The 25,915-nt window shown below is 39.1% G+C and overlaps 1 protein-coding gene and 1 non-coding gene across 3 annotated transcripts in view; both read left to right on the top strand.

Annotated features, from left to right (window-relative positions):
• LOC126354173 (kelch-like protein 38) overlaps positions 1 to 13,127 on the top strand; it is a 138,463-nt gene extending 125,336 nt beyond the window's left edge. For both annotated transcript variants that reach the window (XM_050003611.1, XM_050003621.1), the window contains exon 6: positions 12,483 to 13,127. In XM_050003611.1, the coding sequence (XP_049859568.1) occupies positions 12,483 to 12,775 (293 nt within the window). In that variant the 3' untranslated portion in view covers positions 12,776 to 13,127. The remainder of the gene's footprint in view (positions 1 to 12,482) is intronic.
• Positions 10,832 to 10,906, top strand: Trnat-ugu (transfer RNA threonine (anticodon UGU)). Its single transcript has one exon. It is a non-coding gene; the product is annotated as a tRNA-Thr (tRNA).
• Positions 13,128 to 25,915: the final 12,788 nt, after the last annotated feature.

The following is a 25,915-nucleotide window of genomic DNA, read 5'->3' as shown; positions in this document are numbered from 1 at the left end:
TCTTCATTTACTGGGACATCCTGTACTGAAGTAACAGTATTGGAAAATTCAGTGTTAATGATGATTTTATAGTCTACAAAATCAAATTAACTATCAGAATCTTGTGCCTTGTTTTTCCAAAGTATACTGTATTATTTAGTCCGTCCTTCCTTTTGTTTAATTGAGAACTTCTTGCTCAGTATCTGATCCATATTAGAAAAATTGTCATCTATTTGAGAAAACTTGTCATCTACTTGAGTAAGTCTCTCATTCACCTGTACCTTTTGCTGTGATAGTTCTTGCATTATTGTTTCTAAATTTATTTTGTTCTTTATGATAGCCATTATGTCAATCTCAACAAATAACAGCATAAAAAGTCACAAGAGTCAGTAATTTAAACCAACTTATAACAACAGAATTATGAAAAGGATAGTTGCTACTCACCATATTGCGGAGAGGTGAGTCGCAGATATGCACAACGCAACTCTCACACACATGACCACAGTCTGCGGCAGCTGAAGCCAAACTACAAGCAGCAACACATGATGGGAGAGGTGACCAGGGAGGGGTAAGGAGGATTCTGGGGACGCAGCCTCCGTACCCCATTCAGTTGCGTGCTCGTTGTCTGGCTTCAGCTGCCAGAAACTATGGTTGTGTGTGTGTGTGTGTGTGTGTGTTTTCAACAAAGGCTTTGTTGGCTGTTACCTCATTTTGTGACAGTCTTTTTGTTGTGCCCATCTGCAACATGCCATCTCCATCCACTACATGGTGAGTAGCAACTATACTTTGCATAATAAAGTTACATTCCATCTCAGATTTTCAGGCCTATAATAAATCATTTAATTTGCTCTCGTTTTGATGCTTTCAGTTTTAATTGAGCTTCCATGACAAGTTTCCTTTCTACTTGACTAGTGTCTGACAAAGTGACTTTGTAAGTAGAGAACTGTGTTAGTATTTAACTCTGTCAAGTGACTAAATAGTCAAGAATCCACTTCACAGTATATTTTAAAAGAACAAAACCCACTCAATTATAAAGCAGTAGAATCTCTTGAGGTATTATGTAGCATCAGCTGCACCTGCCACCAACTGCCGATGTCTCGTGTACCTGTTGTCTGTTGCTGTCTCTCGCCAGCTAATTGCCAAGGGCTGCTGCTGCCATTTGTTGAAGTTTCTGCATATTGTCTGCTTTCCTGACTCTACTCTGGTTGCCATTGTTATTTACCGACTTGTTGCTCACAGTGAGTGCACTTTCTGCATTGATTGCCGTGAGCATAGACTGTGTCATGTGAAAATCTTCTACATTTGCTTTTCAAATATAATTTTTGATTAAATTCTTTCAAAAAATTATTTATAGTTGCTATGTTTCTTCTTAGTAATTATTATTTATTGTTACATGTCATTCTAATGGTGTAATATTCTTCTTGTTTGATTCTGTAACAATAGCTTTTTGATTTGTGCTGTCAAGAGAAATGTAATAGTAGTAGTAGTAGTAGCAGTAGTAGTAGTAGTAATAGTAGTAGGTTTATTCATCCGTAGATCACTTTTTACAAGGATATAGGACATGTCAAAGTATTTAAAAAATTTAGATCAATTTAAAATAAGTTAATTTGTATACACATATATTTACAGATGTTTAGTTAGAGACAATCATTAGATTTACTCTTGCTATACAATACTTATTTTACAAATAACTTATTAAATAATGTAATGTCACATTGTTCACTCGTATCTCACTATCAGTCACTGCACGCACTACACACACATTGTTTCATAACACTTCACTCACTACACACACACACACACACACTTGTGATCTGTGGTCCATTTTCTGTACCGCAACTTCTCATTTGCTATCCCAAAAAACTGAGTCAGCATCCCTCCAAAATGAGTGAGATGTTGAGCTCAGAAAGAGGAAGAGGTGGTAGTATTGTGCTATACATAGCTTGGGGGTAAGTATTTTTAGAAAGGAAAAAAAAGAAGGAAAAAAACATAAAGTGAAAGTGTTATGTGGAATGTTGGATTTCATATTCATTATAATTATTTATTTGTATAACTTTTTTATCAAACCCCTACTCTGTTTTATCTAAGTAATCCTTCAATGTATAAAATGTATTGCATAACAGTTACTTTTTAGCTGCCTTTTTTAAATAAGCATATTTTTGCAATTTCTTTAATCTCTTTTGGTAATTTATTGTACAGTTTTATTCCTTGGTAGAAAAAGCTGTTTTGAGTTTTATGTTTATTTTTTCTTGGTAAATGTAGGTTGCGTCTGTCTCTTGTTGCATTGTCATGGACAGTGCTGTTTGTGCTGTAATTACCAATGTTATTTTTGGTGTATACAACTGACTGGTAAAAGTATTCACACGGAGCAGTTAAAATCCCCAGTGTTCCGAACAGATCTTTACAATGAGCTCGACTAGTATTTTTGGCTAGTATTCTTACGGCTCTTTTCTGGTGTTTGAAAATTATGTTCGTATTTTGTGCATTTGTTCCCCAAAAAAGAATGCCATAGCTAAGAATTGAGTGCACATATGAATAATATGTAACTAAACGACACTGCATGTTGCACACTGATGATAGGATTCTAAGGGCATAACATGCTGATGACATTCTGTTTGCCAGTACCTTTGTGTGTTCACACCACTTCAACTGAGAATCAATATTCATTCCTAGAAATTTTGCATTTGTTACACAATCTATAGAGGTGCTATCATTGTCATTTTTCCTGTTCAAACTGAAATTCATGGCATTATTCCTTCTTTGCTGATTATAGTGAGTATTTAAAAATTAAATGCTATTTTAATTTGTACTATTGTATGACTTCATGAAGTAATAAAGGAACATTTGTACCACATATCGATATTTTTCTTCTGTTATGTGAGTGTCACACTACAAAAACATAGTTCTTCGGCGTCTACATTTTATTCTCATTCCATTCACGTATGGAGTGCAGGAAGAATGATTGTTTAAATGTATCTGTGTGTGTTGTAATTATTCTAGTATTGTCCTCAAGATTACTGTGGGACCGATACATCGGATGTTGCAGTATATTCCTAGAGTCTTCATTTAAACAAGGTTCTTGAATGACTCTCTCTATATACATTCAGTATACCCCATTAGTCTTATTTGGTATGAGTTCCACATACTTGGAGCAATATTCTAGCATTGGTTTCATGAGTGATTAGTAAGCAATCTCATTTGTAGATTTATTACATTTCCCCAGTATTACAACAATAAACTGAAGTCTGTCAGCTGCTTTGCCAAAAACTGAGCCTATGTGAACATTTCATTTCATATTCGTACAAAGTGCTAAACTCAGGTATTTGTATGAGTCGGCCAATGCCAGCTGTGATTCATTGATATTGTAGTCATAGGTTACTATGTTTTCTGCATTTTTTGAAGTCCACAGTTTTACATTTTTGAACAATTAAAGCAAGTTGCCGTTCTCTGTACCACTTTGAAATCGTACCAAGACCTAACTGAATATTTATGCAGCTTCTTGCAAACAGTACTTACTGTAGATAACTGCACCATCTGTAAACGTCTGAGGTTACTATTAAATTGGCTGCAAGGTCATTGTTGTACAACATCAACAGCAAGGGTTGCAACACACTTCCCAGGGGTACACCGAAGTTACTTCTATATCTGACGATGACTCTCCATCCAAGATAATATGCTGCTGTGTCCGTCCTACCAAAAAATCCTCAATCCAGTCACAAATTTCGCTGGGCACCCCATATGATAGTACCACAACTACACTTACTAAATGCTTTTTGGAAATAAAGAAATACTGCATCCACTTGACTGTCTTGATCTTTTCAGTATGTCACATGAGAACAGTGTCAGTTGGATATCGTGTGATAAATATTTTCAGAATACATGCTGGTTGGCACAGAAGAGGTCTTTTGCTTGAGATATCTCACTATGTTTGAGCTCAGGGTATGTTCTAAGAATCTACAAGAAATTGATTTCAAGAATATTGGACAGGACTTTCATGGATCACTTGTGCTACCCTCCTTATAAACAGATGTGACCTGTGCTTCCTTCCAACTGCTGGATATGATTTTGTGTTCAAGGGATCTATGATTGATCTATAAAAATGCTGATTTTTATCACAGTTTGCTTCAAATATCAAACAGATTTTATTCTTTATGTCATGTGGAGTTATAATAATGGTTTAATGATTTTTTTTTTCTGTTGAATAATTGCGTATCCTTACTCACTGTACTACAGTTCACTCTTACATAATGACGTAGTCATGAGTTATAGTTTGTGTGCACGCTTTTCATATAAAAATAGCCAAATATTAATCAGTCTTGAGTAACATCATCTTAAATTAAGTATTATTCAAGAAAGCTTGTAGTACAATGGAGGTCAGTAAGAAAATAATTGTAATAAATTCTTGATTCAAAATTCTTCTTAGTTGCTTTCATCTTAATTTTCAACGTGAAATTCTTCCATTCCAGTTGCTTTTCTGTGCAGGGTCACCATGTGAGAGGGTTCACTGAGTGGAAAAATTTTGTAAAATTATTAGCCAATAACAACATACATTTATTGCCTGCATGTATGCAACATGCTCTTGGTGTTGGTTTCTCAGTAAAGTAGAACTTAATCACAGATATTTTACAGATTTTTATTCCTATACACTGTTGATGTTCAACATTGTCTTCTCTGAGGCCTGACTTCAGCACCCGTGCAGTGTTGGAAGGTCCTTGACATCACACACTGGTGAACTACAACTGTCACACACTGTGTAAGAAGTATCTCAGACAGAGTAATAATATAATACAAACCAGTATATGTATTAACATGAAATACCATTTACAAAATGTGGACCTGCACTCTATTATAACATTATTAATTGGTACAATTACTCATTTATACAGAGAATAATGGGTATAAGTGCAGTCATTTCTACTGCTAGCCTAGGACAGTGTACTGAACAACATTACATAAGTACTTGCTTAGATTTTAGACTAATAATTATAGCTATTAGGAATAGTATGTTTTTAGGTGGGTTAGTACCTCCAATGCATGTGGCAAGAGCAAGCCATTAATGCTTGCTTTCTCCGTGTGGCACATCAGGTGTTTAAGTGTGGATGCATGTATGCAAAATGGTCAATCTATACTGCAAACATAGTCCACTCACTGGTACACTTACCTCCGTGCAGAAAATATCTGGTAGGACATTATGCGATGTGTTTGTGAAAAGACTGTTGGACGCAGAGAAAAAAAAAAGCAATACACTGATGTGTATACCCTTTAATGTACCATATACAAAAATATCTGCACCTATACCTGTTACACGCTGTATAAGGTGGTGGTGGCACAGAAAAATTCTCACTTCTGACTTAAAAGGGAGAATTCCCAAATATAATTACACAAAATTATGTACACTCACATATAAATGAGTAAGTCTGCTTCTATTTCTTAAATAATTGTAACTTAAACCTTCATATGCACTGCGCCTTAAACATACAGGGTGATTAAGAAGGAATGTCACATAATTTGTGAGGTGTTTCTACATGTGAAAATAAACTGAAAAAGTCCTATTAAAATATGTCGAATTTTTGATCATTAAGTACTGGAGCATGTTGGAAAGTACACACATCCATGAATGATTATAGACACAAGTGTGAATATTACTTACCAAAATTCTGTGTAGGCACTGTGGTCTTCAAAAAGTCCAAACCCATCTAAATGCACTTGTCAGCGCATTGGAGGTTGAGTTGTGTTGCACACTGATCATCATCTCGAAGAGGTTTAATGTGGGAAACAGCATCGGTGATGCAAGTGACCAGTTCCTCATGTGGGTCCACCTTCATAGCATACTCATCCTCCTTTAATCAGCCTGATAAACAGCAGTTTTGTAAAGGCTGAGTTGCCACTATTGTTACAGCAGGCAGAGTTTGTGAGTTTTCGAAACAGCTTCTGGTGCAGTACACGCTAAGACAGTTTCTCCATCTACTACACAGCTATGCCCCAGAGTCAGGTAACAAAGTCACACAAATGAGTTGATAAGGTTTACTTATCTTTGTGACTTGTTAGATATTGAGTTCTGCAACACTACTTGTAATATAACACAAAAAAGTCTCGCAATAGCTAAATGCGAATAATCGTAGGTAAACAATGCAGCACATAGCAAATGCAATTATGAAAACTGTATGTTCACTTCTAAGAGTTCACTGAACAATGTTCCCTGTCTAAGCCAGCCCTGGACGATGATCTATAACCAAGTGGGCGAGAGCTGCTCTTCTGTCTTTTGAGTAGGCTTTTGTTCATTGTAATCCAGTCATTGGCAGATTGTACTTGGCCGGCAGTTGGTCAAGGCAAAGTTGATACCTTCATCCTCAGCACCGCCCAAGGCACTAGAAGAATTCATGCAAATGGTGAGTGTCTATGGCATGGGCACCAGCCCCTATCTTTGGGCGTGTGGTGCCTCTGCCCTTGCTGCGTTTCATTCGGACAACACAAAATCCCCCCCCCTACACACACACACACACACCCAAACTGCCTCACCATCATCACGTACAGCCGAGCGCCACACCAATAGTGAGAGGGAGGCCTGGTTGTTGGAACCAGTAACTAGTGTTAGAGCGGTGACTGTTGCTGTAGCTGATGCCGAATTGCTGCTCACACCCCGACATCCGTCTTGAGACTGCGAGGATGTGTGTGCACCATTAAGTGGCTGTTTACAGGGCTGCATAGCACTAAAGCTACTTCCACCTCTCTGTTCTACAGCACAAATGTTACCATACTGCTGAAAACTGTCTACAGCAAAATCACAAGAGTCTTGATAATCAATGATCTGCAGTACCTGCTCAGGTGTAGTATTGAAATATTTCAGAATCTGTTCCCTGATCCTATTATCTGACACATTCTGTGTGATTGCATCCCTGGTAATATAGTCACTGTAATATTGTCCTTATTCACAACACAACTTGCATTTCCATGTTAAGCCTTGTAATTCAGTCACCCACTTGTGGTATGGATATTATGGCTGCTTCCTTAAATGAAAAAATTTAAAACCTGGCAGCCTCAATGTCACTAAGGTCTTCACAGTATTTATTTAATGCACTGACTAACGTCTCAAAGGGGATGTCCTCAGGTTGTGATGTAGGGAAGAGTTTTGTACGAGTCCTATGCACTGATACACCAGTGACTGATAGGGAAAGGAAGTAAGCCTGTGCCACAGTACCTGATAGTTTGTGGGCTGCTGCATGGGCCCTGAATTGGGTAATATACAATGTTCAGGCTTCTGCATTTTTGTTCAGGGCGCGATATGGCAGCAGGATCTGTGGCACGGAAGCTGCAGGCATGGCTGCCGATGCTGTGCTTACTGTTTGAGCTGGTGCTTCATATATGAAAAATTATGTCATGATTTCAATCAGCTTCTGAAGCGACTACATTTGAAATCAAAGGAACATATTAAGGTCCTGGCAATTGTACATCCACATTAGGCAATGATTTGGTAGGAACAAATACAATTGGCAGATTCTGTGGCTCTGGAGCCAGAGTTGGTGCAGGCATAGGTGAAGGTTGTGTCATGGGATAATGAAGTATAGATTGTTGTCGGGTTGTGGGTGGGGTTGACTTCGTATCTAGTTAGACAACAGCAATGACACAAAAGCAAAAGGTGTGACGCACACAACGTGCTCCCACAACTAGAACAAAAATTGTCACAAATGTGCAGTGTTGGTTTAGGAGAAACGAGGCAAATAAGAACACTAAATTCAAAGCAAAAGTCACACCAGCCATTATCGCCACTGTGTCTGACTTGAGAAGCTGCCACCTTGTAGCCACTTTTGTATTCGATCCTCGTCACCAGTTTGTAAAGGCAAACTGTTGTTAAAGTAGGCTGAGTTTGTGAGTTCGTGAAATGGCTTCTGGTGCAGTACACCACTAAGACAGTTTCTTTCTGTCACTATTTCACAGCTATGTCCCTGGGTCAGGTAACAGGATAGAAATATGAATGTGCTACAACACTCCAACAAATTAGTAAGAAAGTCACACAAATGAGTTAAAAAGGTTTACTTATCTTTGTGACTTGTTGGATATTGAGGTCTGCAACACTACTTTAATATAACTCAAAAAAGACCCTCAAGGGGTAAGTGTAAATAATCATAGGTAAATTTCACAATACATAGCAAATGCAATTACAACAATTGTCTGTTCACTTCTCTAAGAGTTCACTAAATGACATTCCCTGTCTTCAGTCAGCCATGGACGATGATCTATAACAAGTGGGTGAGAGCTGCTCTTCTAACTTACGAGTAGGCTTCTGTCCGTAGTTGTCCAGTCATTGGCAGATTGTACTCGGCTGGCAATTGGCCGATGTGAAGTAGATACTTCCATTCTCAGTGCCGCCTGAGGCACTGGTGGAACTCACACTAGTGGTGAGTCTCTATGGTACTGGCACCAGCTCTCATCTTTGCACTTGTGGTGCTTTTGCCCTGGCTGTGTCTTGCTCAGACGACACAGCAAGCAATCTAATGGGGTTGGGTTGGGTGATCTGGATGGCCAGTTAATGAGTTTGCCATGGCCAATCCACTGTTGAGGAAATGTGTTGTTTAGATACTGGGATTTTTGTCTGGTACAGTGAATCGGTAATCCACCATGTTGCAGATACATTTGTCATCATTGCTGTAATGTCACGTCTTGCAAAAGTGCAGGTAGGTCATCTATCATAAAATGTGCATAAGCTGCAGCTGTCATGTGATTTGGTAGGAACACAGGCCCTATCACCATGCTATCAGTCATACCATACCAAACATTCACTGAGGACCAAACTTGGAATTGTTTCCCTAGTGTCATGTGGGTTCTCCAATGCCCATGTATGAGATTTGCGGGTGTTCATGATACCACTGCATGTAAATGTAGTCTCATCTGTAAATAAAGTGTATTGCATGATGTCACTGTGTGTACAGCCAACCATTCACAAAATTATCGTTTGCTTACTGAATCACCGGATGCAGATGTTACATGGGCTGCACAAGGAATGAGCACAAACCATTATAATGTAATGTACACCACACTTGCATTTTTTAAATATTGAGCTGTCTGTTAATGCATTATGTGCTTGTGCTGGGAATCTGTTGTACAGTTGCAATAACGTCTTCCCTTTCCTCAGCTGACTGAATGGTCTCACATTCTGATGTTATGTGTACACTGGGTACTGTTACAGATTCATGTAATGTTTGAAAAACCCTGGGGAATACCCTGGCACAGGGTATTCGTTGATCAGGGAAACATCTCTGGCGTTCTGTCATAGTTGCAAGGGCACTGTCATTACAGAACCTGTACACAAATGACATGTCTACGTATTCTGCGGGAGTGAACGTATGTGGCATGTTGGTGTTCACAGACACAATGGACTTGCTCAATTAAACAGCAGTCAAGCATGACACACACACACACACACACACACACACACACACACACACACAGCCTCAAGACTGCTCACTGGTCCAACCCATGATTGCACACTGGGTACATTTGCAACTGAAGCCTTGGTGTGATGTCAAAGTGCTGCCATGCATTGGAGAACCCTCACACCTCTTATAGGATGAGTCAGTCACCTGCCTCACCATTATTCTGTCCACCACAGCATGTACACTTAATTTTGATAAGTAATATTCATACTTGTCTTCATATTGATTCATGAATGTGTTTAGTCTTCAACCCATTACAGTTTCCGAAAGAGTGAAAATTGGATACATGCTCTCATAGAACTTTTTGGTTTATTTTCACTTGTCAAATCTTCTCACAAATTATTGACATTCCTCCTGAATCATCCTCTATTTCATTAAAAGTCCTATTACTTAAAAGAAAGTGTAACGGAAATACATTTCAACACAGTTGAGAAATTGGATGAAGGTTAGACAGAGGATGTGATACTACAAAAAGGATTTGACAGAGCACAGAAAAATCTTTAACAGAGCATCTAAGTGGAATCAAGGCACATGAAGTAGGTGGCATATCCTCATAACAAAGCGGGCATTCCAAAAGTCTGTCTCACTCTTTCTCAACTAATGTCTCCCTTGCATGTTCTTTGACTTTTACAAATGAGAATCTAGTTCTGTACACATTCTAGATAAACTCAGAATTTCAAAGCTTGTATTCCAGTAAATAGTGCCATGATCTTTTTGTAAATCTATAAATACTATACATGTAGGTTTGCCTGTCCTTCAGTCTATATTATGGGATACATCCTAGGGTCATCACTGGCCTGAATGTTCCCACATTTTTCCAGAATCTGAATTGTTCCATTCTTTTGTAGATAAAGCATGTTAAAATTTACAACTATGATTAATGAAACTAATCATTTGGTTATATTCACATCTGTCAACACCTGCATTCTTTGGTGTTAGGTTATTACATTTTTCTTGTAGACTAACAGTATCTCACCAGTGTTATATCCACATCTATACTCTGCAAGCCACTTTATGTTGTGTGGCAGAGGGTACCTTATATTCCCTGTCAGTTCTCCTCTTTCATTTTCCAACTGTGAACCGCCTGCGGGTAGAACAGTTGTTGATGAGTCTCATTGTGAGCTCAGGAATAGTCATGATGTAGTAGAGGGAGACCAAGCCTTGAATGCTGTAAGCAGATTCGGATAGTAATATGTTGCAGTAGGTATGTAGGTATAAAGAGACGTACAGGCCAGACTAGTGTAGAGAGCTGCATAAGAGCATTCTTTGGATTGAAGACCACAACAACAAGAAGAAGACTATAATATACTGGAGAAGCTTTTCTGTTTATGTACACTACGAATGTAGTGGTGTGGACATGTTGGGAATGTGGGTCTCACGGGGAGCGTGCAAGGGATAAGTCCCTACAGTCTATCCTCTGTGCCCTCAGTGGCTCAGATGGATAGAGCATCTGCCATGTAAGCAGGAGATCCCGGGTTTGAGTCCCGGTTGGGGCACACATTTTCAACATGTCCCTAATGAAGTACTCAACGCCTGTTTGCAGCTAGGGTGTCCATTTAATTATTGTTTCATGAGCAGTATGCAATATAATCATATGTTCCCACAACCCTCCTGGCCTCAAGCTTCATTACTCATTGTCCTTACCCATCTAGCTCCTTCCCTGTTCTTATTCCAGCACTACACAGCCTTCTATTCCACCAATGCACTCTAAGTCTTTTTACACCTCTCCTTTTCCACTACTCCCCGTTCCTCGCCTGCCTTCCGTCTACCATCCCAACTGTATCTCCTGCCCTACCCTCTCTCCATCTCATTGCTGTACATTCCCACAAGCAGCACTTTACCATGCCCCACCCCTACCGTGCTATCCCTCCCCCTCCCCGATCCAGCCTCCTCCATACCCCCACCACCCAGTTGCCTTCCCGTCATTTGCTGCTGCTCGCAGTCTGGCTTCAGCTGCCAAATATGTTGCTCATGTATATGTGAGTTGCTTTTGCATGAGTGTGTGTGCCTATGTTGTCTATTTTTGACAAAGGCTTTGTTGGCCAAAAGCTCACATTCTGACAGTCTTTTTGTTGTGCCTATTTGCGACTCAGCATCTCCACTATTCTTTTCATAATATTGTTACATTCCATCCTGGATTTTAAATGCATTGATACAGTGATAAACCCAGACAAAAGTATAAGCTTCCCAATAAAATTCTTAAATTCTATCAGTTTTCCTACTATGCCCTCACAAAGGCACTGGTAAAAAATTGTACGGGCAACTGTACATAGCATGCTCTCATGTTGGTAGAACCACAAAACAAATTCATCTTTGCACCTGAAAACAAAACATCAACTGTTGTTTACAACAAATTCTTTCAAATAAGTTAGATTTCATAAAAATGAAGTGATAAGTGCACATTTTTGTCCGATTTAGAAAACAAGTAGGGGAAGAAAGATTAAGTGAAGCAGGTACATTTCAGCTAGTTTTCAAATAAAACTGAAAGTTGATACAAGCAGAGTTGTAATACAAGCAGTGCTGTTGCTCTTGTTAGTGCTGCTGGCAGTGCTGTGTTAATTAAAAAAAAAGTAAATCATCAGCTGCACCATTGAAATATTTTATTGCTCTTAACTAGTTTGAACAGATTAATCTGTGGTATTTGGAAGTTCAGTACTGGTTCATAACATCGATAAGCCAGTACAATGTATATATTTCAGTTGTGCATCTGATAACTAATTTAATTTTGAAAAAATATATACTACAGTTGCTGGTAAAATGACAGCTGTGAGTAAAATAATAATATTGAAAATTTTAATTGGTGAAACAGTTGCTTATTTATAGAAAAGCTTGCCCACGGCAAACTCCGAAAATTTATATTGTGGTTCAATAAACGTAATGTAATTAATTGGTGTTCTCCAAAATATCAGTGAGAAAAATGTCACATATTTTAGGGCAGCGTAATTTTATTTACATATAATCTTCAACTCTGCTAGTGTATTATTACAAGGAAGAATACGAATGTGCAGAAATAGGTAGCAGTACTATTCTTGTACATTCAAAGTAACCAATAAATTTATTTTTCTATTCTAGGTGCCTATTCATGTGACCTGATAAAATTTTCACCATACATTACAACATCGGAGACAAGTGCAGAACATGAAACTGTTGGAGCATTTTACAATCAGCCTTCAGGAGCATGCTTGATCCATGATAAAATATATGCTTTTTCAACTGATGAAAGTGGACATATGTCTGTTGAATTATATGACATCAAGAAGAAATGTTTTCAGACAGTGTGGGAAGGCTGCGAAAATGAAATATATGGAATTGTGGATTTTAATCCAAAAAGTAATGTTGGTTGTTTCCCTATGTGCCTGTATTAATGGCTGTGTTTCCACATTTTAGGAGTCATCACAAACAAGATGGTGTGAGCACAAATAACTTGACTGATGCACACATTAAATATGTGCCTGTCACTCACACGAAAAGAAAATTTCAAAGTGATAATGTTCCTGTATCTGTTATACACTTCATTGCTTGAGGTCTGTTCTGTAAGTTGGGTGATGTGATATTTGTTTAGCATTCATAATGTTTACTGCAGGGTCATGGAAACAATGTACCATGGAGCATTTTTACCTGGTTCTTTCTTCTACATCAGTTATTTTTTGTGCTGCTTAGTGGTTGGTGTATTACTGATATAGTTGCTAATAAAGAGTCATTGTCTACAATTGTTAATTTGGATCATTAACTTAGATTCATGACATGTCTAGTTTACTTAAGCTATTTCAGAGTGCATGAAAAACTGTACATTAACACTGCACAAACAATAATTAAGATATGGACAGATTCACGGTTGACACAGAATGGCCAAGGAATAATATTGTTGTTACACAATTTGAATTTCTTTGTTATGTAAATACACTGCTGCTTGTAGCAACTGCATTGTCCACAAACAATGGAGCTGTACAAATCAAGTTTATAATGATAATTTTGCGTGACAAACAACATGCATTTTATAATTTTCAGTGCAATAGGGTCTGCAGCTGCAATGAATTTTTTGAAAGATATCATGATTCCTGCCATTCTCTTTATATCAAGTATGATTGTAAAATTTCAGCCTTAGGCTATTTTCAAGTATCTAAAACAGAAGCATTATACTTTGGATACTTTAGTGACACTTGTTATTTTGACATAGGAACAAGTCATATCTGTAGATATAGTGGGCACATTATAATTTGAAAGTAGCATGCTTGTAAAATAGGAATAACCTCTGTAATTTATTTTATGAGCATCACATGTAGTCATAGTTGCAAGGACATACTTGAAACAACAGGGCCATCCATAAAGTTAATTATAGTGCATTTAATATATCTACAGATATGACTTGTTCCTGTGTCAAAACTTAGAAGTGTCAGTAATGTATCCAATGTATAATGCTTCTGTTTTAGATACTTGAAAATGGCCTAGGGCCAAAAATCTACAACTGTACATGAAATAAAGATAATGACAACTGAAGGTATCACCAAATGATTACCCTCCCCCCCCCCCCCCCCCCACACACACACACATTGAGTTGTCAGTAAGACAAAAGAACACTGAACACTGCATTGAGAAAACTATTAGTGGGTAAACTGCAGCACAGCAACAAAACTTCTACACTGATGGCACCAACAGGAAAAAGTTCTAGATTTCATGTGATAAATGTGCTGAGTTACTTTGTATCAAGTGGGCAGTTAATTAATAGAGACTAGTAGTTACGTGGCAGACTGCTTTCACATATTTCTGATACGTGAATTGAGATAATGCCATCTAAAAAATGAAAGATTTACAGTGTCTGATATAAAGAAAATAGCTATAACATGAGAAGAGCTCCAGCCAGCAATTATCTTGCTGGGTTTGCACCACACACATTTCCTATATTGGTGCCATCCCAACAAATAGGTCAGCCATCAATATTTCTCGTATAGGGTCTGGTATGGTAAACACTAGCATGCATAATTAGACACTGGTGTCTGGATGGGCATGCCTGTGCCACATGCATTTTAATAGACTATTTTCACCGATGAAGTCATCTGTATTGTTGTGTGACAAGCAACTACACTGCAGCTCATTAGACCATCATATACAGAAAATATCAGAGGTACTATGAAAGCAAAAGCTTTTTATTTAAGATAGTGTAACCAAGCAAAATAGTTCATCATTTTTGAAAAAGATGTAAATTCAAACAACTGTCAAAATTTAGAAGCAACAGACAAAAAACTTAAATTACCAAATTTAGAAATATATTCACAGAAAAAATGGAAACTAACGGTATGGAGAAATACAGAAAAATATTGGAAATACATCAAGCAACAAAGAGAGACAACAAACTAAAGTCTAAATGTAATCCTCTGTGAAAATAGGGGTCCAACCTAGTCAGGATGCTGAGGATTTGTGGGCCAATAATGAGTGTGACTAGTTCAAAACAAAAAGAAGCAGAATTAAATTTATGTTGAGATTTACAAGCAGGAGAGAGAGAGAGAGAGAGAGAGAGAGAGAGGCTCTAGTCCAGCATCTGTGTCCTTATTGCCTTAAGAGGAACCATGAGAAAAGCCAGCACTCCAATTTGAGCTGTGATCTCTTAAGTTGTACTATTAAGTTCACTTACTTTGTGGACTCCAACCAGACTGAGAGGTATTGTTGAGCTCATGCCACTTTTTATAGCTCATTATGAGTTCAACTTTCAACACCCACTGTGCCCTTTAATGCTCTTATCTTTTTCAGAGCCCACGATAGTATTCTTTGTAACTCATGTTCTATCAGCATTTCCCAGCTTTGGTGGGTGTGATGGCCAGCAATATCTTAATAAATACACAAAGCCTTGTTTAAATTGAATCCTGTGACTGTTAGTTAGGTTTCCTGGAATCTTTATTTTGATAGACTCTTTAATTAAGCTGTTGCAGGAATTTTGTATTTGCACCATGATCCTAGCCTCATCAAATGTCATTTCATGATTATGTTTGAGACAGCTGACTAACTTTGTTGTTTAAATGTAGTGTGTCACTGATCTTTTGGCCACTTTCCTTGTCTGTTTTAATAGTCTCCCTCATGTAAGACATTCCACATTTACACAGAATGAGGGATGCACCCAGAATTTGGAGACCTAGATCAACTATGACATGACACAGTAGATTTTTTTATCCTTGTTGTCAGGACAAAATAAAAAACTAGATGACATGATTTTGTAGGAGTCTACCAATCCTTCCATGTATTAGGCCAGCCTAAGGTAGCTAACTTGTTTACATCTTCTCTTTCTTTCTCTTGGTCCCAACCCCTCTCTCTGGTGTTTTGTATTTGGGCTGCAAAAGCCACCCTGTTTGATGAACTAAGTACTCAGTCAATGTTTTTGAAATAGATTTTGAAAGCTCAGGCATGGATATAGAAGTCAGTGTGCTTGGTTTGTCTATATACGATGTGACCCAATGACACATCCAATCTTTTCTTAACTAGCACACCAAGGAAAGGTTGTCGGCCCTTCCTTTCCGAGTTCCATTGTGAATTTTATATTAGCATGGATAAAGTTTGTACGTTCCAGGAACTCTAATAGTATTTTTGTTCTATGTGGCCACACAGCAAATGGGTTGTTCATGTGTCAACAGAGACACATTGGTTTCGTCTTGGCAGACTCTAATACATTTGCTTCAAAGTTTTCCCACGTATATGTTAGCCTCAGAGGTGGTAATGGACTACCCATCATCGGGCCATCGGTTTGTTCATGATATTTCCCATTGAACAGGAAATAAGTTTGTGTCAGACTGTGCGTAAAAAGTTGTATGAAGCAGTCAGTGAATTTTTCCACCGTTGGTTCCATGGGTTCTCGATGCTCGATTTTGTGAATTTAGGTGCAATTTGTTCATTTCCATACTTTCTAACAAAGGTAGGAATGCTGAAAAGTTGACCTTTTGTCTGGAGGAGCTTACCTATCTTTTGTATGTGGGGGAACATCTCCTCCCTGTAGAGTAAAGTAATATGATCTCTCAGGTTTTCTGGTTATAATTGAGTATCATTCTTTTCTGCTTCAATAACTTTCACATCAATTACAGAAATTTTACCATTAATACCACATTTGAACAATGCCAATTTCTGATCATAGTTTTTGTCTTCACATTTTTTTCCCTTCTTTGACAATATCAAAATTATATGAAGTCTTTTCTATTTTTTTAGACCAGTTTATTTTGATATTTTCAATCCTGTTTTCAACTACTTTCAGCCAAGCATTTAACTGCTTCTGTTCTTATACAATACTAAGTTAATTTCTGTGACTTCAAGCTCACTTTTTAGTTCCATTTGCAATTATGCAGATAATTTACTTTATTTTCTTGCATTATCTGAAAACTCAAAGAACTGCAGTAAAATGCCAGCTCCATATCGTGAGCCTAGCGCACCTCCAACACATGTAATGTTCCTGCCCTCAATCAAGATATAAAGTAGTTCAAATAATGGACACTCCATGTAGAAACACATCATTGGCATAAAATAGTTCAAATTGTTATTTATAAACTGCTTTTCTGTCAACAACTATATGAGGTGTTTTGCAAGGCACAGAAATTTTAGAATGGGAAAAGAGAACTTATATTATGAATAATTATCTTGAAGAATTTCATGCTGATACTGATTGTTGATCTTATTTATTTGCTTCAGATATCCTTGGGTCAGTACTTTTTGGATTATGCATTCTTTAGCAAATCTCATATTTTTACTTCTTGAAATAAAAATCTAACACAGACATCCTGATAATTTTCTTTATTTGTTCATACAAAACAAACTGCAAGTTCTTACATCCACCAGTCAACACAACTACTCAACAACTAAGTAACTTGTGATATGTGATTGGGTTAACATTCCCACTTATACAGACTGTAACAAAAAATGTACAGCACAAATTGCAGAACACATTCATCACACACAGACAAAGAAATTATGTTATACGAATATGGGTCTGGAAATGCTTTGTTTCCATGTGACAGCTCATTTTCTCCAATTCCTTAATCATGGGAAACACACAAGAGCAGAACATTAGAATCATGGGGAACATGCACTCTTGGTGACATCTTGTTACGTTGTGCACCACCATTGTTTTGTCCTTGTTGCCATGTGATGTACATCATTACTTGTTTACTGGTAACAACAACTGTTCCAGTGATATTTACGACATTTGCAAGCACATAGGTTACTACGTAGAGTTAATCACAGGCCAGGCTCCTGCAGTGGCAGTGCACACAAATGTAGCGATGGTAGATGCACATGTGATGTATGGATTAGCTGACAGCAATGGCACTCATGCTCAATGTTTGTACTGGGAGACATTTGCAGGATGAAGGTGCCCCAACAGGAAACCATTTGAAGCCCTTGATTGTCATATTAGGGAACATGGGGAATTCAAGCTGGATACTTGTGATCAGGGGAGGCCTAGAAGGATATGGGCACCACAACAGGAGGCAGCATTTCTCATGCAGTTGACGATGACCCTAGTGTCTGTACAAGGCAAGTAGCTGCAACAATGAATGTTGACCACATGACTGTCTGGTGAGTGTTATGCGAGGAGCAGCTGTATCCATACCATTTACAGTGTGTGCAGGAGTTATTAGCAATGGATTTTCCTGCAGAATGGTTTATTTAACAAAGTGTTAACCCTAATTTTAGTGCAATGGTGCTGTTCATAGGTGAGGTGTGATTTCAACAAGATCAGATTGTAAATTTTCACAATCGATATGTATCAGCAGACGTCAATCCTCATGAAATTGTTGATGCAAGTCATCAACAAAGATTTTCTGTCACTGTTTGGGCTGGCATTGTTGGTGACTGTTTGGTAGGGCCTCACTTTCTTCCACCCAGGATCAATGGACAAAGTTCTCATAATTTTGTAGAGAATGTTGTACCTGATCTGTTAACACAAGTCATTTTAGCCGTGTAACAAAACATGTACTTCTTGCACTTCCTTGTTTTAGTCTTAATGTCTGTTGGCTTCTAAATAACAGATTTGGTGATGGATGGATAGATAGAGATGGACCATTTGCCTGTGCTCCACGCTCTCTGGACCTATATCCACTGGACTCTTTATTTATGGGAGGTGGGATAGCATTTGAAAGCTCTTGTGTATGGAACCCCAATACAAGAGGTTCAAAGTCTCCATGCCCGTATTATGGAAGGCTGTGAAACCATATGCAATACTCCAGGGATACATAAGCACATCTGACATACACAACGGTCACTTGATGCATGCATCAATGCCCGTGGAGGGCATCTCTTGTGAGAAATAGTTGCATGTGTTATGCTGGTGCATTTTGTTCATGTGTGTTTCCCATCATTATTGAGGTGGAGAAAACGAGTTGTAACACAGAAACAAAGCATTTCCAGACCCATGTTCATATAACATAATTTCTTAATCTATGTGTGAGGACATGTCCTGCAGTTTGTGCCATATATTTGTGTTACATCCTGTATAAAAAAAAGTAATAATCCATGATGACACACTCACTATTACCATTATACTTTTGTAAAGTTATAATGAAACATTACATATTCACAAAAATTTAAGTGTGATAGTAATTTTACAGTAATTAAGAAAGTATTTGGTGTTGTTTGTGTTCTGATTTGTTATATAAAATTTCATAAAGTATTGATTTTGAACAGTTACTTACAAAATATATAGGCTGCTGCTAAAATTCTTACTTATTTTGATAACTATAATTTACAGGAATTTCAATGCTGAAGTTACATACTGTTTACAACTATGTATCTTATGAACATTGTTAAAGATCATTATCCACTGAACTATTTACAATCTTAACAATTAGTCACAGCATTAACAGTGTTTTTCTAAAACACTCCATTCAATAATTCACTAAAGATCATGTATTGCCTGCTACTTGTAGCATGCTGGGTATGAGTGATTAGTGGTGACAGTCTGTCGGGCCCAGGGAAAACACTTAACAATTACAAAGAATTTTTAATGATTTCAATACATGGCATAATGAGACAGGCACGCTTCTCCTCATTGACCCTTGCTGGGGCTTATCAACAGGTGACAGCTTCCACCTGGAGCTGCTGAACCGGTGCCTCATGCTGCTGATGCCAGCAGCCTCTATATGCCACAGCCGTTGACATAAGCAACACATTGTGTTATGGTACAATGGTGTTCCAATTGGGAGATGGCCACTTGGGTCCACACACAGCCAGGACTGTAGTGCGTAGAGTCTGCTGGGATTGAGGTACAATGAGCTGCCCTCGGACAGAAGTCAGCCAACAGCTGGCAATGTGGTACCAAGTCCTGCTGGGAATTCCACATCGGTGGCAGTAGGCACAGGTGGCATATCAGCAGGGCTGAGAGACCAAGTCCTGTGAAGGACTTAGTGGGACAGCAGGCGCAGCTCAGTTTCAAACCCATGGCTGCAGCTGGCAGAGCCCACTTGTCTGGTGTTGCTGTTCCATTGTGGTGATACTGCTAGCCTCCAGTGAGAACAAATGATCCCTGCTTAAAATCCAAACTCATTTTTATGCCTCCAGTGCCCATTTGTTCCACTAAAACACAACACCTAGCCAGGTTTCCATAACAAGAGACTTCTCTGGAGCTACATGTCACAACTGCCCAGTGCTACTTACCACTGAGCTCAGCTATCCTTACAAGCCACTGACATGTTTCTTATTATGACCTGCCACAATGGCATCTACCAACCTGTGGCTGTTACCGCAACACTGTCCAAAGACTGGGCCATGGTACTACACTGTCCTCCGCTAAAGACAAGACCCGGTCCCTTGGGTCTTACCCTGTCTCAGTTCTCTTTTGTGGTACCAAATAGTAAATTGACTATTCTTAATTACTATGCAACTTAGTGCATTAACCCCTGACTCAAAGACTATCTTTCATTGCCCAATTGGGGTATCCAGTTTACGGGAACTTGGATTATCATTGAGTTGAACTTATGCATGACTCGTCATTTCAAGTACATGAGAGCTTGGCAATGAAGAATCAGTCACATCAGTGCTAGCAATTGTGACACTCAAGTTTGGTTACCTGATGTCTACCATGCCGATATTGTTCCACAGCTGCAACAATTGCTCTGCAGTGATCCGCCCCTCATGGACTGCTATCATCCAGCTTTTTGAACAACATGGCTATGTTCCCAGGTGTAGTTAAGGAAAATAAGGTTTTTTTGGACAACATCTGTAGAGCTTCATCTGGCCAGTAGAGCTGAGCTGTGTCACATTTAGTAGAGTAACTCCCATCAGAGTAGCTGCTAAATGAAATGTGATCAACAGTCCATTGCATTGTAATTCCAAACAGCTTGCCCCCCTGAGTTTCTGCATCTCATAGCAACTAGCAACTACCTCTAAGTTGTTGTACATGGAGTATATCCAGTGTAAACCTGCCTTCAGAAATTATGGTTCCATTTCACATCATTCTGGCAAGGAAATCTCTCTGTTTTACACTTGAAGAGTTGCATGATGCCTGTACGCGAGTCAGGCATATGGTGACTACCCCACTCTGGCATTGCTAGAGCTCACCTTCAGTCAGCACGACACATTGATTCCCATCATCTGCTAATAATAGCACCCCTTCCTCTTACTTGCACTAATTTTCTGTCTTCTGCTAACTTCAGCAGGTAAGTGTGCACTGTGTAACACTTGAGCACTGTGATACAATTATGTGCTATCCACTTTCACACCCACCGCAACACCATAGTAGTAGAATGGTAAGTTATGGGTGCTCGGCTCCACCACTAGCTGCAGTTCTGGCAGTAATTTTCTTTGCATCTTCCTCAACCTTCTCAAATACTGTTCAGGTGACAGCAACAAACTCCACTCATACGTCCCAGATGCTATCTCCCAGTGACTGCAATAACCTCGTTATTCTGCTCCTTTAATCGTACAAATGCCTCCAGCAAATTCCTGTGCTCGTTTGAGACATCTTTTAGGCTCCCACTACTTACCATCAACTGTTGTATCCCAGAAAAAACTTTCTACCACCTAATTTCATCCCACACACTAAACATAATGACCACCTGTGGTAGAATAACACCACATCATGATGCCTGGAAAACAAAACTCCTCCATCTAGGCATTGATTCTGCAGTGAAACAGTACAGCACCGCCAACTAGCATTCTTCTTCTTCTTCTTCGGCCTTTCTTCTGTACAGTACCATGAGGACAGAGACCAGTATCACCTCCCTGACCTTCAGAAGCCTACTGTTTCCGAACAGCAAATCTCAATACATTTACAGAAATGTATAATTTTATCCAAAACAATGTTAATACCCTAAAATATACACAAAAGAAAAATATTCATTTCATAATGGCCTGAGGTTTCTGGACCTCTCTTTCCTGTTGCTCATCCTTCCATTTCTTCTCCTTCCTTTTACCAATACCTCTAGTGGCACTGCCTCTGGTGCACCCTTGAATGGTCATGGACACCCAACATTCACAGTTGTCCTTGTTGGCTGCAGCAACTTTACTTTTACTGTTCATGTAGTTTCAATTACTTGGAATGGTTCCTTGTACAAACTTCTTCATATTTCCCTTTGAGGTATATGGACTTGATACCATTACCCATGGACCCATTTTATACTGAGGTAATGTTCACATTCGTTTTACTGCGTCTTCCTGCTTCTTCAGTATCTTAGTATTTGCTCACTGGACCTTTCCCCACACTTCCTCACTATTTTGACAAACTCCTGTACCATCCCTCTTTTCTGGTTAATCTTGTCAAATGGTGATGGGGTCTTTTTCCTGTACCTCACCTCGAATGACGACTACGCTGTGCTAGTGTGTACTTTGGAGTTGTAGGCACTCACTAAGATCGATAGACAAGTGTCCCAATCTGAATGGTGTGCATTCATGTAATAACTAAGCATCTTACCAATTGTCTAAATAACTCGTTCCATCCTTTCATTGGCTTGTGAGTAAAGTGAACTGATTCTCAGTTTTTTTTTGTCTTTAGTAACTGACATGGCTCTTTTATCAGGTGTGACATGAAGCTCTTCCCCTGGTCTGTAATTATCATCTCTGGCACCCCAAACTTCAACATCCACTTATTCACCGGGACCACTTATTGGTCCGACATCAGCACTATGTCGATGTAACAAGAAAATTGGTCTGTTACGCTCAGAACAAAATGATTACCTGGTTGAATGGGCCTAACATGTTCACCCCAATGAAACAATGGTTCCATTGCTTTTGGCAGCCTCTGTAACAGTTCATACTTGCAACTCAAATTCATTCACTGTGCACAATCCACACAATTCCTGATTTACCGATTAACATCCTCTTTCCTTCCCTTCCACTAGTACTTTTCTGCCACCCTGATTTATCATCTGGCACCCCCCATGGTGCTGTAAAATGTGCATAATAATCTATCACACATGCTAAACCAATGTTGGCTGCCATACTGTTTACACATTCCCTATTTGGCAGTCCCTGAAGTTATGACCCAGAGCCTGCACTACAGCTATTTTTCTGCTTAGCCCACTTGTATTTCCTTGTTTCTTCCCTGCTTTATGGATTACTTCATACTCAGATTCACTGAGTTGCAATGCCCAACTCAGTAATCTACCGGTTGGGTCTTTCAGACCTTGTAACCATTCCAAAGCAGCATGTTCCATAACTACCTTGGGTTTACTTCCATACAGGTAACACCAGAAGTACGTCACTCTATCTGCCAATCTAAGTCTCTCTCTCTCTTTTAAATAATAATTCCTCACCACCATATTCAACTGTAGGCCTTGCTTACATGAGACACCACTTTATCACATTGCCTAACTTGGTTGTCTTGAACAAAAAACTCATCACTATTGACCACAATGGCTGTGTACCAGTATCCCCTACCCAACACAAACTGTAATATGTTTGGTTTTATCACCTCTTAACTCACTAACTCTTTTGAGGCCACTGACACATGCACCCCTGTGTCCAACGAAACTTTATGTTTCCTACCATCTGTTACACACATGGCACGTACAACATCTGCATTCGTTCTTACTTAATTTATTTTTACTGAGAACTCCTGTCAGTGACCCTATGTTTTGTTGCTAAGTTTGTTGGACACTCCTTCCCACTGGATCACCTCTAAACCATCTCTGTGTTCCTGTTGATGACCTACACTTCCCTCCTACCATTCCCATTAAATTGTTGGCCAACTCTGTTACCTCCACTCTTTCATTGCTGTTAGCAGTTTCTCTGCATATGTCCTGTTCATTCACTACTAAAGCACTTTACATCTGACGCAAGCATGTCTTAAATCCCTCACCCCTGTCAGTCTGTCAATTTTCTCATATTCCAGTGCTAACCTAACTCTTGCACGGAAATTTTTAGGTGCCCCCACACCCTCCTAGAAATGTCTGGTGCCAAACCCCTCAGAAAAAATATTGAATGCCCATTGCTTGGCCTTCTACAGGACCACTTTGTTCACCTCCTCATTCTCCTACAATTCATTGGTGTGGACATTCAATTTCTTAACCATATCCGTGAAATCCTCCACTGCCTCTTTATGCATTTTGGACACAATACCCAACTGCTCACTCTTCTGTTTCCTGTGCTGTTGTTCCAATGCCTGTCTCAGTTGATCAAAACTCTCTGCATTGTGTAATGCTTTTTTGCACATTGCAAACAACTTCACTTCCCCCATCAAATGTAACCTTGCAATCTGTGATAAATGTTTAACCGACCAATCTGTGATGAATGTTTAACCGACCAACCACCTAAGTTACAATTCTACCACATCCACAGTGCCTTACCAGAGAAGGGAGAAATGAGGTTAGCAATACTCAAATCCATCTCTAGAGCCTGAGACTTCATTAATTCTATTTCAATTTCTTTTTCCACTAATGCTTTTTTTGCAACCACAGTATCTGCCTTCAAATGAGCTACCTAATTGACTGACAACTGTAAAGCCGCCTCACTCGCAACACATCATGTCTCTGACTTCGCCACTATCTCAACTTAACTCATTTTCACATCTCAGAAAAACAAAGAGAAATAATAAAACCAATGTCGATAGAACAGGTAGTTGGAGAGTACTCTATCAACCTACTTCTGTCTAATTGTGAGCTATGTGAACACTCAGCACTGTCTAGCTGTTTGCCCAAAATTATTACAAATAAAGCAATTCACAGCTACCAATTCAGTTTAAGAGGCAGAGTGCCCAAGTAAATTATACGGAGTACAGTGAACAGCCACCAAACATTCATCTCCAGAATTCCCCTTAAACTGTGATAAGTGAACCAGCTCCATTAGTCTCATAAAGGTAACCCTTGTATAATTATGTCCCCTAAACTTCAATCCCATGACTGCCACCTCACAAGATCAAAAATAATCTTACTCATTCTAACAGAGATACTGCAGGGATGGAACCCCTTTGCTGTCAACTGTGGTGCCTTTGGCTCTCCTACCACCATTCTGCAGTGTGCCAGGCATGCTGCGGGATGAGTGAGCAGTGGTGACAGGCCATGGGACGAGGGCAAATGCTGTTAACAGTTACAAAGAACTTTTATTGATTTCGATACATGGTGAGATGGGCATACCTCTCCTCACTGACCCTTGCTGGGACTGATGAACGGGCAGCTGCTTCCACCTAGAACTACTGAACCAGTGCCTTGTGCTGCTGAGACCTGAAGCCTTTGTAGGCCATGGCCATTGATGTCATTGGTGTGTTGTGTTGGGGTGCAATGGTGTCTCCACACATGACTGCAGTGGTGGTGTGTGGAGCCTCTGTGTACAAGGTGCAACCTGCTGCCCATGAGCAGAAGTTAGCTGGCAGCTGGTGCTGTGGTGCCAAGCACTGCTGGGAACCCATTATCGAGGCAGCAGGTGCAGATGGCAGATCGGCATGGCTGTGACACCGAGTCTCAAGGAGGACTTACCACAGGTGGCAGGCTCGGCCCAGTCTCGAACTCGTGGCTGCAGCTGATGGAGCCCAGTAGTCTGCTATCAGGTGTCGCCCTTCTGGTGATGAAAAGTGATGATAATAATAATAATGATAATAATAATGTTTATTTGTCCATGTTAACTTTACAGTCTTGGACCTCGTCATTTTTTTGTACAATTATATCAATATCATGTCATTCCAAGAATGAATATATACATCAAGTAGCACATTGTATATCATTCCATGCAATAAAGTTATAAACACGTTAGCACATTATATATCACTCCATACATATCATGATTATATATATATCAATTAGCCAATTATAGCAATACCACCACTAATATACTGCAGTATGTAAAAGAATAAACTAACAGTACTGCAGCTCAGAATTCTTTTAATGAGTATAAACATCATTCTATTAACAAATTTTTCAACTTGCCCTTGAAAAGATTGCCTTGGAGTTGCTTTATATTTTTTGGCAACTTATTATAGAATTGTCTCCCAATTACATATGGACTGTGGTCTGTAGCTTTCTTGTTAGTCCGTATCCTATGATAGTCACTTTTGGCTCGAGTATTGTTATTATGGGTGTCACTGTTCTTTACACTATTTTCCTCGTTCT

The sequence above is a fragment of the Schistocerca gregaria genome, chromosome 1 (genome assembly GCF_023897955.1).
Source record: "Schistocerca gregaria isolate iqSchGreg1 chromosome 1, iqSchGreg1.2, whole genome shotgun sequence".
NCBI lineage: Eukaryota > Metazoa > Arthropoda > Insecta > Orthoptera > Acrididae > Schistocerca > Schistocerca gregaria.
This window is presented reverse-complemented; position numbering and strand designations above follow the sequence as displayed.